The 20,220-nt window shown below is 35.5% G+C and overlaps 1 protein-coding gene across 1 annotated transcript in view; it reads right to left on the bottom strand.

The window, feature by feature from the left end:
- The window catches only part of ANKRD10 (ankyrin repeat domain 10), a gene marked incomplete at its 5' end in the record, with an annotated part of 38,736 nt that overhangs the window by 6,491 nt on the left and 12,025 nt on the right, over positions 1-20,220 (bottom strand). The window contains 2 exons of the mRNA XM_081996460.1: positions 2,388-2,623; positions 17,129-17,220. Coding sequence (XP_081852586.1) covers positions 2,388-2,623; positions 17,129-17,220 — 328 coding nt within the window. The remainder of the gene's footprint in view (positions 1-2,387; positions 2,624-17,128; positions 17,221-20,220) is intronic.

Here is a 20,220-nt window from a genome sequence, read left to right as displayed (position 1 = left end):
TTTACAAAACGCCTCAAGAACAGTGATTCATTCTCACTGCAATAGACTTTTTACATTGATATGACAAATATTACTGATGCCAATGTCTTTGAGGGCAGACACGTCAGATAAACTTCAGCTTCTGCAGTTGGGATGCATCTCTTAATTACTAGAAACACCTTCAAGCAAACACAGCAAAGCTTTTGGCTTTGTTTGCCAAGGTCTTAAAAAGTCATACTGGTAAAAATTTGAAAAATTGCCTACTCTACTTCTTAACATCTCTGTTAATTGCTTAAGACATCTTGTTAACTTAAATCTATTGTCTATTTGTTTGCTCAATTTAACTTATCCACTGGAACAACCGTTTATGAAAGGTAACGCAGATACTGGTATTTCACAATAACGTGTAGCATAAAAATAGCTAGCCCAGTGGCACTTCCACACATTGTGGGGAAACGCTACCTATTGACTACATTGGAGCCATTTTCTGAAACTAAATGAGATTGCTGGTTATGAACATTCAGAAGGAACAGCTCTTCAAAATAAAAGAAACGCATCTTTGAATTCAAGCAGTGCCTCTGGTAACCCACATGAATGCACTGAAGACATCTTTCTGTAGCTGTTATGGGTATCTCTATACTGCCCAAGTTTTCTCAGTGGTGTTGGGTTGATGGTTGGACTTGATGATCTTAAAGGTCTTTTCCAGTCTTAATGATTCTGCGATTCTATGTAGCTACTTAAGGACTTTATTCCTGAAAAACAGCCTTGCATTTAAATGTATAGGCACTCTACTCCATCATGAAATTATTTTTAGTTTACAACTATATGAAGTAACACATTCCGCGTTTATGATCGGCTACGCAGTACCGTTAAAGCTTCTGAACCTGGTAAGAGTTGAAATGGTGGCTGGGTAGCAAGTACTACAGAGTGTCAATATTGACGTAATTCATGTTCTTCATGTTGTATCCAGAAACATTGTTTTGGTCTCAATTCCCCTCTTGTTATCTGGAATTAAGCACTGCTTGAGCCCATTTTATGTGGCTCACTGAAAGTCACATGTGTTAGAACAATATAAATTTTAACTGAAGAAAGTCTCTTCAATGAAGATCTACAAAGTCTCTTTCCCGATGCTAGACCCAGGAAAAAGAAATGAGGTCCGAGTGTAGAATGCTGCATTCTTTTTACTAAGAATATAATGGGATGACCAACAGAAAGGAAGTGAAGGCTATTCTCTACTCTGTTATTCAAGGCGTTTTTAAGATGTAAAAAAAAAAATTTCTTCATATAGCCACTAAAACATAGAATCATAGCATAGTTTGGGTTGGAAGGGACCTTTAAAGGTCATCTACTCCAACGCCCCTGCAATAAGCAGGGACATCTTCAACTAGAGCAGGTTGCTCAGAGCCCCGTCCAACCTGACCTGGAACGTTGCCAGGGATGGGGCATCTCCCACCTCTCTGGGCAACCTGTGCCCATGGCTCGTCACCCTTACTGTGAAACATTCCTTCCTTGTATCTAGTCTAAATCTGCCCTCTTTTAGTTTAAGGCCATTAAAGTCCTTGTCCTATCAAAACAGGCGCTGCTGAAACATCTGTCCCCACCTTTCTTATAAACCCTCTTTAAGTACTGGGAGGCTGCAAGAAGGTCTCCCCGGAGCCTTCTGTTCTCCAGGCTGAACAACCCCAACTCTCTAAGCCTATTCTCATAGGAGAGGTGTTCCATCCCTCTGAGCATTTTTGTGGCCCTCCTCTGGACCCAAGGAGGTTGTACTATCACATCACTGCCGGCAGACGAAGTGGCAGTATCCTCAATGCGCAAAGCTGAACAGGAATACTTAAGGTTCATTCTAGTCTTACACCCTTCTGTAAAATATCCATTCCCCTTGGAACACAATTCTGGAAATTTAAGGTATGTTTAACTTAATGTCACAGACATAATCCCTCTCGATTTGAGAAACCTTTTTGCATTAAATTTCTTTCATCCATCTTATCTAGCAAACAGTTTTTGAATTGTGAATGAATCCTGAAGTGGAAAATTACCATCAGAACATCCAGGCACCTTTGTGAATTAATGCAACATTATTTGGCTCTCCTGAAGGAGAAGATATTGAGGAAGGAGTAGAAGCTAATTTCAGCTCCTACTCTTCCACATTATTATTCTTGGCATCATGTAACTTTAGCACTCTCTGGAAATAGAAATTTCTGCACACACCAAGATGATAAGAGGGAGCATCGGGATCTTGTGGCATGGAATAATTATATTAATCTGCTTCTTGTATCAATATGTAATTTATATACATACATGAGTTTGTCAATAATACTCAACATCCACTCCGAATGGCTTTAAAATGTTTATTTTCCTTTCTCAGCAACAGTATCACCCCATCCCTTTTACCTCTGGGGTCTCACCTTCCGTTCTAGCCTTCTTTACTCCAGCAGACTCCATATCTTCAAAGGATCTCTTTCGACTTGTCCCACCACTGAATGGATTGGGACCTGCATTGTGATGAACCCCATTTAAGGTGCCATTGCTATAGAAATGATTCAGGTGACAGTTCTGGAGGTTCAAGAGAAACTGAGCACATTCTTGGAAGCCCTGGGTATGTGCAAGGTCTGCTGCTGTCAGGCCACTGGCATTTCTCAAGCTGTACAATACAAAGAAACTGAATTACACTCATTCATCAAGCTAGCTTGCTGCTGCTGCTGCCCTTACTGACTATCTATCTGTTGGTGATGAGAGAAAACATACACTTAGCAAATTTCCATTAAGAAATTAGTTATCAATCTTATTTTTATAACTAACTTAACTTTTCGCAGATATATATGGCTTCTAAGCAAAATTTGGGCGACAATACAGTTTTAAATAAAATCAATATACTATGTGCCTTAAAAAAAAAACATCTTCCTATTTAAACTTCTCAAAATGCTTTATTCTAAAATAGTCTGAAGTATCCGATCTTTACATAAACTTCAGACTAATTTAAGCCTTGAATTTTACCATCTTCTGCAGTTTATTCTGCAATCTATTGCTTTAACTTGAGCAAAAGATCAAATACTCAAAACAAACTTAACATGACTTGGCAATTGTCCATGGCATTCTGGTTTCTAAGGTAACAACATCATCACTGTTCTTCCTAACAATAAAATATATACATATATAGAAAAAGATAGATAAAGATGCTGTACTTAGTTATGCTTTGCTTATACTTTTTTTTCCCTGGTTTCTCATTTCAAAGTGTGTGACATCATAAGTGCTGGGACTTGCTTTGTTATTTGAACCAAGATTTTTCCATGCACGAGAGAATGGCACCGGATTTTGAATATTCTCATGCATCAAGGAGATTATAAATGAAATGAGGTAGGATATGTTGAGATGTAGAGGTTTAATTTGAAAGAGTGCTGTATCACATGCATTTACACAAACATACAGTATGTCTGTGCTTAGAAATACAGAGTAACTGCATAAATAAGTGCATAAAAGTGGAGACAAGAGGACTAGAAATGACAAGACTAGAACACAAAGTGAAAGATGCCATAAATCTTTCCCAAGTTTTTTCCGCCTTTCCAGATAGATCTAACTAGTCAGAAATCTGAATTTTTGTTTCTTGGCTTCTGTAGTTTCGACAAGTCCATTACTTAAAAATCCAGAAACAGACCAGCCAACAGAGTATGAGTTCAGAAGATTAACAGACCTGATTCTGTTGAAACTGATATGAAGCGGAAAAGAACTCGCTCCAGCTCATACAAAGAAAGCAAAGAACAAAGGCCAGTTTTGCTTCCTAGATCATTGTAACTTATTTGCTATAAAAATGAGACTAAAAAAATCTTTAGAAACTGACTATTACCTGATTAGGTAATTTCATTCCACACTACAATATTCTAAGTCAGCATTCACTTGGACTACTAGTGAAAATCCAGAGAACAGGAGCCAAGAGTGGTCTAGAAAGTGAGACTTCAGAAGACTGAAAAACCTAGTTAGTCAAAAGAAATGAAACCTCAAGGTAAAGGTATTAGTTTGAAATACCTAAAAGATAGCTGCAAAGAGAATAAAATCTGTTCTGCGTGTCCAGTGCAGGCAGTGTATGAATGGGATAAACACAAACAAAGGATATTTGAAGTCAGGTGTTAGGATAAAGTTTCAGAGTATAAAAGTTGCTGAATCTCCAGAGGGTTCTCTTCCCCCCCTCATTTTAAGACCAGATTATGATTTCAGAAATTCTGCAAAATACAGTCAATCCTTTCCCATGCTGAAGTAGATGGCTTGTTGAGGTCCCTGCTAACCAACACCGAATGCTCTCTTGGCAGTTCTCATTTACTTGTGTAGCAGCATATGGACGTAACACAATGCAATCACTATTTAGGAAACAGAAATTTCAACATATGCATTTTGTGCAAAAAGAATAGCTCAGTTCTCTGAAATCCGTTTTAAATTAGTGAGCCCCAAAAAGACAGTAAAGAAAATCTAAACAAGAGCAAATTAAAGTTACACAAAGATAAAAACGACCAAACCAATATGGTGTTGACCGACCACCTAATTTAATAAAACTTCAAGGACTAAGTAATTCTCTTACCAAATGTTATTGAACAGTATCTCTGCTTTGAAAAATGGACTGTTAGACAGACTACAGTTAAGTCACCATTTCCCAAAGGAATGTCAATGTAAGTTGCCAGAGACACCTGGAGATGTACAAACCAAGATGCAAGTGCGTAAGGCTACATGACCAAGCTCTGGGAAAGCAAAGTTACATTTCCCAGAAACAAAATAAATGAACTTTAAGTCAGTGTTTGTCAGATTTTAAAATGTAACGACCTTTGATATTTTTAGATCTGTCCCCTTTCCACCTCTTCCTGAACAACTTACTCTGAACAGGTAGACAAAGATGTACTTGTTCTACAGCAGTATTTTGGAAGTTTCAAGGGACTCAAGCACATTGGCTATAACATTCTTCTGAGTTTAGAAATGTCTCTCAAAAATCAAGAGTCTGAATCTAGCCTATCAGTTTCAAGAGAATGTCTCATGCTCAGAAGTTAGGAATGAAAAAAAGAGAGGGGGGAAAAAAAGAGTTAAATCAAATAAAAGGAGATTACATGGTCTAGATGACTCTAGAAGCTAGCTGGCCAACTGCTATGAAACAGAACACAACTGTTCAGTGGGAACACAAAAGGCAGCAAGGGCTAGCTGTGCTATACTAGCTCATCATAACAACATGCAAGTAATCCAAGAAAAAATGGCTAACTCAACTAGCCACATGCACAAAGTAGAAAAGAAAATGCTCCTAATGGCTATCACAGGGTTTTACCAGATTGGAATAGTTTTATGTATTTCCAAAACATGTAGGAATATTGCCATCACTGTGAGGATTCTGAATGCCTAACAGAAAAATACAGTCTTATACCATTGTTCTAGAAACCTGAAGTGAGTACTTCAATGAATTAAGAAGCTAGGAACTGGAACAAGGAACACATGTATTACTAAATCTGCAGTGTATGGTCTACCTCAAATGCTGCCAATGTCTGAAAACGAAGCAGCTGCCTCAGCTTAGTCCATGAGGTAAGAATATAAAAGCTATCACTGTAAACAGACTCTATTATAGGAATGAAAATAGAAATGGTTCACTGCCCCAACTACACATAAGACTAAGAAGAGTTCAATCTCTTATGTGTAATCCCTGTCAGTCCTTGGTTTTGAACTGCAATTGTATGTAAACTCACTACCAAGTGAAAAGGAATAGTAACTGAAGATTCATTTGGTTATTAAGTAAACTACCTATGATGTGGACTGCATGGTTAAAAAATACTAAATCAACAAGCAGGAAACTCAAAGAGGTTATCAGTATATTTAAGTAAATTTTCAACTACTTCAGTTATTAGAGATGTCTCTTGAAAGGTATTTCTCTTCATTTCTCATAGCTGCCTACCTAGTCAAACCCTTTTTCTTTATGTAAAGGATATTATAACTGAAAGTAACTTCATGACCCAGGCTGTGAAAGAAAAGCAGTGAATAAAAAACACAGACCATTGGACAACATGGATGGAAATACCCCAAAATTTCATGTCTCTTGAAAAAAATCTTCTCTTCCACCTATCCTCTGTTTTTCTAGAAGTTAAAAATCCCTTCAGTACTAGTTTTGATCTTTTACCCTAAACACCTTGAAAAAGCAGAAGCTGCAAAGCTCAGAACACACCGAAATTAAATCTTCAGGCAAGCTGCCCTTTTGTTACTGCTAATCATATAGCAAATATGACAGCTCTATTTCTGTAACTGCATTACTTGAATTTAAAAATTAGTAAGGAAATTTCCTGCAGGTTTTTTGGGTTTGTTTGGGGTTTTGGTCCCCCCCTAACAAAGATGCCAAACTTTAGGACAAGCCTATGTTTCTTTTCAAGGTTTTTCTCTAAGCTAGGCTACCTAGCCGAAACAAGACTAGGCAAATAACAAGCTATATAGGCTGGTATTTTTCAAAGATGATCTTATGAAGGAAGAAGCTACCAGTAAGGAAGCTGTGGAAGGACAGACAAAAGTAATATTAAAGAAATTAAGGCTAAGCCTTGAAAAGTACATGCATTTTATGATTAGTCAGTCTTTTATTAAATAGTACTCACTGACTTGGTGCAGTATTTTCTAAAGGTTGGCCTAGTTACTGTCAAAACAGAGCACTGTGCTCCAAAAACTTAATTCCCTCTCTCTCCAGTGGAAAAAAAAAGTCCAAAACCAAAAACATCTCTGAAGAAGGTCAGTCCAGCTACAGGAACAGGTGGAAAAACTGAAGAAAGGACACTGAAAACTAAAGCTCTGAAAATATAATTCCCTTTTTAGCACCTACTCCAGACAAGAACATACACGAAAGCTTGAACTGACAAACAGGAGAAAAACTCCTTACTTAACCTTGCGCAGAACTAAATGCAGTTTTGGTAAGTGGTCAGAAAGTCAATTCACTCTACAATTCGAAAACATATACCCCGCATAAATTCCAAAGCAATTCAAGTATTTGTAAAATACATTAGTCCTGTTAAGATTCTTTCATTTAGCAGTATTTTTTTTGCTTTGTAATTTATTCATTACTTCCATGTAATTCTTATTACTAGAAACAAATTAGAATCATGAAGCGTGACATTATTTACCCTCAGCCTTCTTGTAGGCTAAAATCCAGGAACTAGAAATGATAAAGACATATTGTTTTCCTTGAAGTACAGAAGTATGAGATGCTAACTCCAAAGCAAAAGAAGACAGACAAATGTAATCAGAAAGATACATTTTCATATCACAAAGTTATTATAAATGGAAAAAAAATCATGAGAGAAGTCTGGATATGGATGAGTAGAAGTAGGTGATCTTGAAGTTCCTTGATAGGTGACATTTAACACTTGTTCTGTAGTGACGGGTGTTCTATAAATGAACTCAGAACATGCATTGTTATATTAAGAGTTAAAACTCTGACTTTTGCATGTACATTTATTTACACACCTTCTACAGTGTTTAAAACAACACTCTTACAACACATTTTTCTTCTTCCATTGAGTGATGTCCACAGGCAGTCTTCAAAACTGACTAATCTTGGCATGAAGAGGACTTTTTTTTTTTTCCTAAATCTGTTTTTTTCCCTTCAGTTGACATCATCAGAACTCCCACTTTAAAGGCCCAGTTCATCTGAGCGTCCTGGTATCAAATTAAAGCAGCTATAAAGAGGACACTGATGAAGCATACGTTTATATTTCCTTCTTCTGAAATGCCTTTGAAAGTGCTGGCTGTGAGTGTAATTAAATTGTTGTTCAAAAACAAGAGAGAGAAATATGTTATCTGACCAAACAGGACTGGTGTCCAGAAACATGAAGTTAATTTTCAGTTTAGCTTTAGTTTAGGAGGTTGTTTTTATTATTTCAATCTAACCACAAATTGCTGTTTTGAGAAGTTCACGCAAGGAAGGAAAAAAATCTGAGGCAAGCTCTCAAAAAATAAGCAAGACACTTCCACTATGATGAAGTTATAGAAAGTAAGAAAACCAAAACAAGTAAAACAAAACTTAGAATTGTTTAAATATAACTACCTTTGTGTAAGAAAGATTTACTTCAAAATAACTTACAAAATTTACTCTTAGAAGGATCTGTAGAAAGAAAAAGATAAAGACTTGTGCTTCTCACATTTAATTATAAATTATACTGAATTTAGTTAGAAAGAGCTCGATTCTAAATTGTTTCAATTGTTCATACTTTTAATACTTATTGGAGGAAAAAGCAAGTACATTTCTATGTGTCTTTAACATAGAAATACATTTGAAATACACTATCTTTCACTTATAATGTCACATACCTTGAAAAACAAAACAAATGTTTGCTACAAAAAGTCAACAGTAAATCTTTTTGGAAAAAACATTCATAAGTATAAAAAATTCCCTAAATGTTTAATTTTAAAGTGATTACATCACCTACAGCTTACTGTGTTTTTGTTAATGCCATGCGACAATCTAAGAAAATAAACCACAGTTTTCGTATATCAATACAATAGCTGTTAAAAAATACTGATCTCAACTTATCTATTGTTAGTTTACAAATAAAAATGTAGATAAATGTAAATTAGGGTAAGCAAAGCATGCAAATCTATAGATTCTATATCTGAATTCCTAGATTAGCATTAAAACCAATCACCGCAACAAATACCTCAACAGTATGCCTTGTGTGCAGAAAGGAAGCGATACTGAACATTCAATGCCACAACTGTAAGGTTTTCGGAGAAGCACCTGTGGCAGTTTCAGCAGTTTCTATATGGAATGCTCCCCCTTTCTAGGATTACTTGAAAAAATCAAGTCAATTCGAATTACGTAGCTGTAAAACATTGACATGTGTAGTTTTTACAGTTTCAGAATCTTCTGTTTGATTTAAACGGGCAATGGTGCATAAACAGGAAACTTATATCATAAGGGATCACATATTTGCAGGCAACATTAAGATTAAAAGTTACATTAACATACATAAAGTGCTGTAGCACATTATTCAATATGTAAGCCATTATCATGTGACCACCTTAACAACAAGATACTAAGCCTTTTATGCCTTTAAAGCATTATTACTTTCATCCTGAAACCAATTTGTCAGTTCTTCACTGAAATTTATACAGAATGGATTAAAATTACCGGTCAACTCATGGCTTCAATTACTTTAAATTTAGTAGGCTGTATCTCAAAAGAATTAGTAACTATTCCTATAAAAAAAAATTAGCAGATACAAGGATTAAAACAAAACAAAAGAAGAAAGAAAAAAAAAGATCAGAACACTAAAACGCCCACAGTGAGAAAAAACGTTTCCTATATAAACATCAGTATACTAGTCTAAAATGTCTAAAGCAAAAAAACTTTAAGTGTTTTAACCCTTTGGTGTCCAAATACAAAAGTTGTGAAATAGTTTCAAACCTTTTTTTTTCAGATACCAAGAGAAAAATATTCTTAACTAAACAGACGTGTATCACTGCTGGGGACAGCTATAAAAATTCATGCTAGAATTACAGACTGGGCATCTACAAAAGCACAAGTTGGTGCCAAGTTTTTATTTCACAACAAAGCATGTGGCAGCTGAAATTATTTTAGACTTTTAAAAACAATGGAAGAGTTTCTCAGAACATCCTCCAAAATCATAACAAGGTGAATATACTTGAAAGGAGGAAGCTCTTCTTTGTGAAGTCACTTTTTTCACATCAAAGTTCACTACGAATTATGCAGCTGTCATCAGCTCCTAGACACTTCAACTCACTACTGAGCAAATGCTGGTGGAAGAAAGAATTCAATAACCATGGTAGGCAACATTAGAATTTCTATAAGCATCATCATCAGGCAGTGATTTATTGCTGTATCTATATTCCAATTTATATGCTTTAAGAAAGACTTCAAACAGTGGACTTCACTTTTCAGTATCTCTTGTAAGAACAATTCACATTTCCAAATAAACCTCTGCCTGAACAGTACAGGCCTATCTGACTTGACCTGGTATCAGAAATCAACAATCTTTTAAAATTCATTTCTGATTATGTTAAGAAGTGATTCCTCAACATAACTCACCAAAGGAAGGTATGAAAGACTATGGTCACTCTTAAAATAACAGTCTGATTGCAATACAGCATAACAGAAAAGCCCTTCCCTATTTCAATGAAAATAAACATTCCCCAGATCACTAGCAGAAATGAATTCTAAATAAGCATCTTTTTAGTACTGCAGCCGTTTGAAGTCCGAAGACAATATAAGAGTTACTTAGCCAGTCAACTCTACGAAAATGAGAACTATCATTGCTGCTGCTATCGTGTTTCTAGAAACAGATCAGGAATTGCAGCTAAAGTTGCTTACAATGAGGAAAGCATTATGGAAGACTAGTTCAGAAAAGTTCAGCACAAACTCCAACTTGAAAAGATAAACAGCCTTGCAACGCAGATTCTGCCAAAATGCCTCTAGTAGCAAATAAAATAACATTATTTCTCCTCAACATACCAACTGAAAACCAATGACAGACTAGAATTAGAAAAATTAAGACAGAAAAATTCTCTCAAACTTGCCAAGCATGGAAGAATGTTCAAGAGATTTAGTACAAGAAGTGTGGACAGTAAGAGCTTGGGAATAAAACTAAAGAAAAGAGGTGAAGAATTTTAAAGTATTTTTGTGCCAAAAGGGGGGAAAAAATCAAGAATGAAAGGACTAAAGGTATTAGATGGATTCATTATCTTCCTGTAATAGGCATGGCAAGGGAGACTATCAAACTACAAAAAAAAAAAAAAAAATCTTATTTTTTGTGATAAAAATAACTTGATACTCTTACTCAAGCAGACAGAAGATCTTTCGGATTAAGAAACCGCTGAAGTGCATAAAACCACTTTAAATGAGCTTCACAAAAGTTTGTTCAACTTAAGATTCTGCATTTAAAAGAAAAATTTATCTACCACATATGAGCAACATCAAGTGAAACACAAAGAAGGAAACAGAAGCTGAAACAGAAGAGTAACATTTTCCAGAAGTTATAGCTGCCAAAGCTCTTCCAGGGTTTGTTAAGCCTCCATGCAATGAGATACATCTTGTAACCTGTAGCACATGACACACATTAGAAAACTTTTCTAACCAACTTGAACATGTTCTGGGCCATGCCACAACTGCCTAACGTTTTTTGTCCAGGTTCAAAGGTACTAGCTGAACTATCATCAACATTACTGAGCAAATGAAATCCAAATCAACACAGAAGTCAGAGCAAACATGTTGCAATTAACAATTCTCTCACATATGCAGTGAAAAAGTATCAACAGATCAAGCACAGAACCCGTACAGATAATTACCACCATCGATGTCTGGACTAACCATCAGAATTAATCAAACTGTTGTATTTGAGCATGTACTGCACCCTTGTTTTCTTCCACTGTATCTAACTTGTGCTCTAGCCAAGTTCTACTTCATAACACTTTGGTTTCTCCACCTGACCCAACTGAACCCAGGTCTCTCTTGCCAGTAATAGCTTACCTCACAGAAAAAAATAACCTGTCTGAAGAGAAGCTGCACAGTGAACATTAGCACAGTATCATATGTGAATGCAGATCACTCCCAACAAAAAATCCTAACATTCCTGTCAGAATTCTGAGCTATTCTAGTTTAAGAGTCTTGGTAACACTTCAATATTCTTTATCCAGCTCTTCTGGACTGCAGAAAAGCCAAGAAACCAGTGCTATAAATCACAAAGGCTTGTCACTAATGAATAAGCTCCCCTATCAAGCTGACCTATATCCTGTGAACTTCCTTTATGTTCCAGAAAGGTCACAAAATATCATTGCTTTAATGAAGGACTTAACTTATTCATAAAACTTAACTTATTCATAACAACTTCCCACATTCTTCTCTATTTCTGAACTGATGTCAGTAACTACTGTTGTTATTCCATCCCCACTAAGAATAATCCACTCTTAAACTGAACAGCAGCTCAGTGGTAAGAGTTTTGACTCAGCTTCCTGCAATTATTGAGAACAGCTGTAATGGAAAACTACCCTTTTCCATCCTGGTTTACTGTAAGACTGAGCCTCTCTCTTCCACCTTCTGATTTATCAGTTATCCCTGCATATATGCTCTGTCCAGTATTTCCAAATCTTTCCTTGAGACTAAATCCAACTTACTGCCTTACTTCATGGCCACAACCTCCAACAAACCACATTAAGTTCTTCTACAATGATGGCAATCAAGTGTGAAACCAAACATGGAAGAAATCAGGAGTTTTACTTGTAATTATTTTGCATGAGGACTAGAGTTTCACCACTAAAATACACAAACCACTTTGGCTTTGCCTTTCCATAGAAGCTAACATAAGGTGGGAAAGGAAGAATAAATTCCAACACTTATAGCCTCCATACTGCAGAATGGTCACTACAAGAAGACTACAGTGACAGCCCTTAAAATACTCATTATATACAATGATAAAATGTTTGTTCTATACAGTTAAAGAAGAACAGCCACATTTTTTCCTCAACTATACTGCACTGTCTAATAATGCAACAGTAGTTAATCCAGCAGCTTAACTGCTATCTGGAGAACAGACAATCAGGTTTGCAAAAGAATTGTGTATGAAGTGGTCCAAGTTTGAGAAGTACCAAACAGATTACATAAATATCAATGTACTAATTAACAGACAAGAACCACTGTGTTGAAAAAGCACCTAAATCCTATTCCTAAAAAAATAATCAGTAAGAACCTAAAGCATAATTCTCAAGATGAGGTTAATGACCATAAAGAAGCAGGATGTTGATTCTTCTACACTGAATCAATGTAGCAGTACAGCTTCTAAAGTAAAAAGATGACATAGTAACAGCACTTCACAAGTACATCAACAGCAGAAATGGACTGCAGTTCAGTATTACAAGTTTGGTAGTTAACTATCTACAAACCCCAAGAAAATGTTAAAAATCTACAAGTATCTGCTAGGATTTTAAAAATACAGGAATAAATCCAGAAACTAATGGAAGAGAACTCTGAACCCCGAGACCCTTCAAAAGAACAGGCCATGTAAGTTTCCTCACCAGACTGAAAAGAAGCTGAGGGTTTATGACACAACGGAATGGCCAATTTCTGCATTATCATCATGAAATCTACACATCATTCCACTAAACGTGACTGAATTTCAGAAAAAGTTCAAGAAGTACTAATTAGAAGACCAAAAATTGAGATATGACAGGAGTGGTCAAAATTAAAATGTGAAATAGACTTCAAATAGAAATGTATACAAGAATTTCACAAAGGGCTAATCCAGCAGCACTAAAAAAATCACACTGAAGATTTCCATTATGGAGGATGGAGAGCAGTTGTGAAGATGAAAAAAGAAATTAATGATGCTTTTTTTAAAATGACACAATGCAGTTCATGACACATGAATTTGCAAAGAAGTATTAAAAGTAAGTCACTGCCAAAGAATGAAAATCAATTTTTTGTTGAAAAACTAAATACCAGACATAGGACACTTCTGGCATTGTAGGAGTGAATTTACACATTCAAATGAATGCAAGATAGCTTTAATGAGAAAGTGGCTGAAGTGTTTGCATAAACTAGATCAACATCACGATATGTATCTGTCATCTGGTAGAAACAGATGTACTGGTATATTTATCCCAGCATGTCAGTTACTCTCCCCAAACCTGGAGACCAGAGTAGAAGAAACCAGAAAGGAAAGTATCTCTTTGGGGCTTTGTTACGTCCCATCACAGTATGCAAATCAATTTTTCAAAAACCCTTAAGATTTCTGCCAGGGAAATAAAAAGCTTTCCTAGGCTACTATTTAATCATCTCGATCAACGAAACTGAAGCAAAGCAAGTACTTGTGTTCAACTGGGTGGATGCCTACCAAGCCACATCCCGCCCCACAAGTTACACTTCTCTTTATCGCAGGATAACACAGTGTTTGAAACATCTCTCCTAGCTCTAAATCAAGTCACTAAGGAATACACCACTGTTCAAATGACAGTCGTGGAAGAATTTTTATTGAGAAATAAGTGGACACAATGCACAAGTGAACTGCATGAAAACAGACATGAAACCGGAAGAAGCAAGTTCAAATCAGTATAATTAACAGCTGCATCTGCTTTTAAATTTTTTATTCAACAGCACCCTGTGTTTATAGCTGACTTTTGTATTTATATATATGCTGTGATGCAATCTATGTAACTATATTAATACCCAGCATTTCAAAAAATAGCATAGAAGAGCAAAACAAAACATGGCACCAAGATGGCTTTTCCTCCATAAAGAGCGGTGGACACTTGTTTGTCACCATGATAAATAATACACACTTAACCATACATAAATCGCATAATTATGCTTTTTAGTGAAAATCCAGCAGTTATTATGGCTACTTTAAAAGGTACTATCCACATTAAAAAGTCAGTTACACAGCAAACCTTTTCACTCATATGAGGACATTGTGACCACCTGCTTCCCCCTCTTCAAGGGTCCATGAATACCATAGTTAGTGGAGCAACCATTTTTATGGCTGTAGGACATACTGTGCACAGAATATGCTTCAGCTAAAATGAGAAGGTAAATACCACAAAAAAAATCAAAATATTTTCACTAGGGTACAATTATTATTTTTTAATATTATTAAAAATTTACACAGGAATAGAGACCCAAATTCTCTCTCATCAATTAGGAAAACAATGCAATAACTTCATGAAATTTAGAGACTGCAACATACTGTATTTCTCTGTAAAAGCAATACACTAACAAGCCTAAAACAAAGGAAACTAGAACAATTCAAGTGAGGCAATTTTATTCAAACTAAAATTCTTACTTTTATCCTTACTGGACTACTGTCAATATTCTTTGGCTTCCAACATAACCAAAGGAGTGAATAAAGTAGAAATATGGTAAACACCGATATCAAAGATTACACTAGTCCAAGTGACTTCATTTTAATAGCAGTATTTCAATAATCACTCATTAATAAAAACTGTTTCTTGCAATATTACACTACTGATTACTAGTGTTGATGTAATAATGAAATCTTAAGATCCCTGGTCCCACTATCTATAAAAAACTAGGGATGGTGCAATGCTTGATGTAGACTATAAATACCAGGTAAAAGCAGTATATTTGACTGTTTCCAGTCACAAGGGATATTCTCTGCATCTTCATGTAACTAGACTTTTATACTGTATGAAGAAATAAAGAAAAAACTAGATTAGAAGATCTAATCCCCATAAAAAAAGGCCATATTCACCATGAGTACAGATCAGCACTTGAGTTCTAGTTGGTGCTTAGTTCTGTATTTAATAGAATTCTTGCCTTGGTCCTATATAGTCAATATCATTTCAGTTAACATATACAAATTGGAATTCAAATGTATGGATAATATCCCTCTCCTTTTCTTCTACCTGAAGCCATAGAATAAAGGAGTGAAAACTTTCAGAGCATGTACATTTTCAAGATGTTACAAAAATCAAGAAATCAACATAACAATTAGAGATACGGGGACAGTTCTCAAACCTAGATAACCCAGAATTAATCAATGTCAAAAGCATATACATGGATTTGGCCTAATTTAGCATACTGAGCCTGGAAACTAGATTCAATGGAAAAAGAATCCTCACCCTGATCAGTCAATAGCTAGCTCTCTCAGGTGACAGTGCCAAGTCCTGATCCTCTTAAATGACTAAACATCGGTTGCTCCACCAGCCTATTGCATTTGCATCCCTGAATTTTACAATTTCCTGTATGGGATCCTATATTTAATTAGCCACAGAACTTGTGACAAGTCTATCCTACTGAAACACAGATGGAATTCAAAGTTAGAAAATTGAGAATTATTTCCTGTTCACTAAACTGCTATAAACCTACACTACCTCTGCTGCAAATAGCTTTGGTCAAAGGCAGGTATCACTCTCCAAGTTTTACAGAAACTTGCCTATGGCTTGCAAATACAATGTTTAAAAAGCAAAATTTTAGTCCTGTAAGTTAAAGTTGTAGCCACATCTCCAATATCAGTTACTCCGCTACTTATTTTGAAAGTCCTATAGATGTAACATGTCCTCTTCTTTACATCAGACTCTTAACTCTTCACAGTTTATGCAGTTCTGTAACTCTTTTGATTGGTTACTTTGTAAAAATCACAAGATTACATACTAATTGATGATGATAATTAAGGTTTGCTCAATTCCACAGTAAATTTAAATCCAAGTTTATCTTAAGATATCTGAAAGTGAGTGAAAATGGGCATTTATAAATTTAAGACTGATTTCATGAACTTGTCAACAACTGAGACAGCTGCGTAAGTTATTTCAGTGTCATTTTTCTATAAAGCAATTTGTTCATTACCATTAACTTAAAAGGTACTATATTTCCTGAATACTCTATAATACCACTGAAAGAGTTAAATTTTATGGAAGATTTATCAGGGCAGCATTACAAAAACGGTAAGATGGAAACCAAAGGGTAAAACAAGAAATAACTACATGATTCTTATTTCACTTACAACTTAAGAGTTTCATATTACAGGTTAAAATACAGTGACTAGTTACCACTTAAGATAAGGCTAGTTGTAATTAAAACAAATTGCTAAAGTATTTACATTATTATAAGCCATAGAGCTTATACTCAACATTTCTAGGTGAAAACTGCATCCATTTTGTCCATGCTGTAAGTTGCAAAAGTTTGTGAGATTTTCTGAATGTTTTTGCAGTACATAAACCTTTAAAGAAAAAAGTTATCAAAAGGGCAAATACACAATATACTAACAAACAGTATTAAACTAACTGCAAAGAGTGTGTGAGATGCTATTTTGCATATAATGTTGCTTTTGCATTGTTTTCTGTACTTATTCACCAGTGCAAGGTGTAAATTTGTTGTAAAAAATAACTACATGCTAAATAAAGTGTACAATTTGGCGTCATCTGACAGAAGCGTGATAAATATTTTGATATATAAGATATAAATGCAAAACTAATGTAGCACACTGGTATCACTTAAGAAAATAAACTTTTATTACTAGACATGCAAGACATCTTGGGCTTCATTACAACTGAACATGTCTAGCTGTCTTTTAATCAGGTGTCTGCTATTTTGACTTATCTTTCTGACATTAGTATCTATGTTTACTGGTCTAAGTTAGTTAGCTAAACACACAACAATCAACAACAAAAAAAATACCTCACTTACTCTATTTGCGCACCATGAGCCACAAGGGCACTTATGGAATCCATACTACCAGACCGTGCTGCTTTATGAATAGGAGTTTCACCAACATAATCCTGTAAAGACAAACTACATTTTGTCAAGCATAATTTTTCTAAAAATTAACATCTCATTTTTACATTATTCACTTTAATTAAGAAAGCAGATATGTAAAAGCAGCATTTATTAGCTAGCAAATATGTCAGGTACTTTATTATTATTTTAACATTTGAAGTAGGCTGTCATGTACATTAGACATTTAGCAAGAAATAATGTTAACGGTATCTAAATGACAAGATAAACCTTATCCAATAACTAGGCAATCAGCATGGTCATATTCAGCAAAACTTGTTAAAAAAACCCACAACATATGCCACCGTACCAAGTTACTCCACCACTTCTATTTCCTGGTGCTTTTATTTCCCAATAGGTTGGACTGAGCAAGCCATCTTGAATTCAGAAGCAGCATGGCCATGTTTGTGGGACTATATTGCTTTCAGATCTTGCTGGCACACTTGCACAGTACTATACTGAACCATTAATACTCACCAGGTGAGGAGTATGGATGCATAACTCTACCATAATGTAAGTATGTCCAGAGCTCACAGGACAGGCCAGATCTCTCCTGAGACATACACACTGACTCATGTCCTATATGCTTTTCTTTTCTGACTATCCATTTACATTCCATTCTTGTTAACCAGCACATTTAATCTTTTCGTTTTATGTGCAAACATACTGGGAGTAGTGTATTGCTTTTCAGGCAACTTCTCTCTACAAACTATCTTCACAGATTCACAGGGAGAATCTACATGAATTTTACAAATGCAACTGGCAAGTGGCAGGTAAATTCCATGCATCATCACCTACAGGCTGCAGACGAAAATCAGTATTTGCAATTAACCATCGGTATTAAGAACCACAGAGAAGAACCTATAATGAAATACGGTCTTGAAGTAGCAAGTAAATGTTCAGTTACTGGTTTGTTAGGTGAATTAGTTACCATAGTTCTCAACACTTTCAATGCATAGCAAGTTCTTTTTTCCTTTCTTCCCCATCCTTTCTTTCTCTCCCAATTTTTGACAGACTTCACTTGTCTGCTCCACTGATACTAAGCATGCTCTAACTATATGTGCCTCACTTTTGCTTCCTCATTCCTTTTATTAAAATATCAACACTATCTATTAAAGTAACACAGCACCTTAACTGACTTGCCAGTCTTCATACACAACAGCGTTCATACCTAACTCTACAGTTCTGGTTATGCTTTAGCTCTATTTTAAATGTGAATATATTCAAAATATGATCATATTCTATCTTGACAGATAGAAGGTAACAAGTGTTTTAAATTGTCTGCCAAGCTTCTGAGAAATTAATTCACATCTTTTGGACCATGTAAATATAATTTGAAGATGAATTTTGGATTATGTGTTATATACTCTCAATTTTCTACCTGCCGATTTTATTTCATGGTAAAATATTTTTATAGTAAGTTACAAATTCACTGAGGGTAAGCCAGTTTACCAGTGCTTAAGACATATATTCAGCCAAACAGTGAACTACCTGGCATCCGCAGTGGGGCACAATAACTGTGCCAGACAAAGTCTGCCTTCTTATAAACTAAGGAAAATTGCTGAGGCTGACACAAAGTTTGGAGACAGAACAGAGCAAAAAACCCCTTGGAGTCCTTAGTGATTCGAAAACAGCTATACAGCCCTTCTTCCGAAATGGCTGGCTGCAGCTGATGAATAGAAGACTGCTTTCCAATGAAGTTTAAATAATTTTCCTATTTGTAACTTTCCTTGAAGTTACAGAAAGACAGAGGTGCTTAGCAGAGGACACAATTTTATCAACTATCATACATGCAAATTCATTTGGCACCAACTTATCCAGGCAGATTTTCTTCATAGTGTAACACATTTTGCCCACCATGGAAGCTGTCTTCGATTCATCATTTTGTTGTTGTCTTCTTTCTCCCCTCAGCCTTTTGTTAAAGAGGTAAAAGTGTAGAGTGATTTGCCTCTATCTATATGCTTTCAGCATTTGTATCTACAGTCCCAACCCTAACTTAAAAGATAATAATTCAATATAAAGTTCAGTTTAGGGAAAGTTAGCTCAACTAGCCATGCGTGTGACGAAGATAAAAATCTTTACTAGCCCCATAAACCTAGCATGTTGCCCACAGTAAGATCTAGAGAACTTAATTATGAAGTATTGCTGTGGGGAAATACTAGAAGGATGAAAAAAGACCTTTGCAAAAGGACTACTCATCACTGCATTACAACAAAAAGCTAATTTATAGCAGCTAATAATCCTGTGACCCACAACCAGAAAAAGGTTAGTATCTCAGAAAAGAATCTATGTCTTGAGAAGGGCTTCTTTCAATCACTGCCCCAGAAAAGCACGTGTCTCTTCTCTGAATCTAAGGAATTGAGAAAATACTTAAGAGAATGACAGAATATACAGATTTAGATTTTTTTATAGCATTTGTTTTAATTATGGCACCTAAGTTTCAGTCATCACTGATGTTATCTTCTTTTGAAGTTCTCCAATGGGACCAAATCTATTTGCACTGAAATAGCTTCTGAAATAATCTCCTAGCTCTACAAAGAAGAAATCTTCTCTGGGTTATGAGTTAAACTAAAAGGAAAAAAAAATATCCCCCAATGAAAAATGGCTTTAAAGTTTACTTATTTTTCAACACATCTGAAATCATGCATACAGAGGAAAATAAAGTACTCTACAAGCCTCAGAACAATTATGGTTTGATTCAACAGTTGAAATGGATGGCACCAAACAGAAAAAGGAATATAACAGATTTTCCCAAGAAGCGCCTGAGAACTGTTCAGGGTCTAGGTTGTTAGCACATTTTCACGCATAAGACACCTCTTCTCATCTCTCTTTTTTGGCTCTTTGGAGCCAATTAAGTTATTTTATTTTGAGGGGCTCTATAAATTTGTAACTATCCTTGATAATACCTCATAATTCTTCCAATTGTCCACAGTTCCCATATGTGCATCAGTTTGACATAATCCCTTCTGTAATAATATTCCAGGAAGGGAAACATCAGTAACTTG

Source organism: Phaethon aethereus (genome assembly GCF_964289735.1).
Source record: "Phaethon aethereus genome assembly, chromosome: 1".
Lineage (NCBI taxonomy): Eukaryota > Metazoa > Chordata > Aves > Phaethontiformes > Phaethontidae > Phaethon > Phaethon aethereus.
The sequence above is the reverse complement of the archived record's forward strand: the minus strand, read 5'-3'. Positions and strand labels throughout refer to the sequence as shown.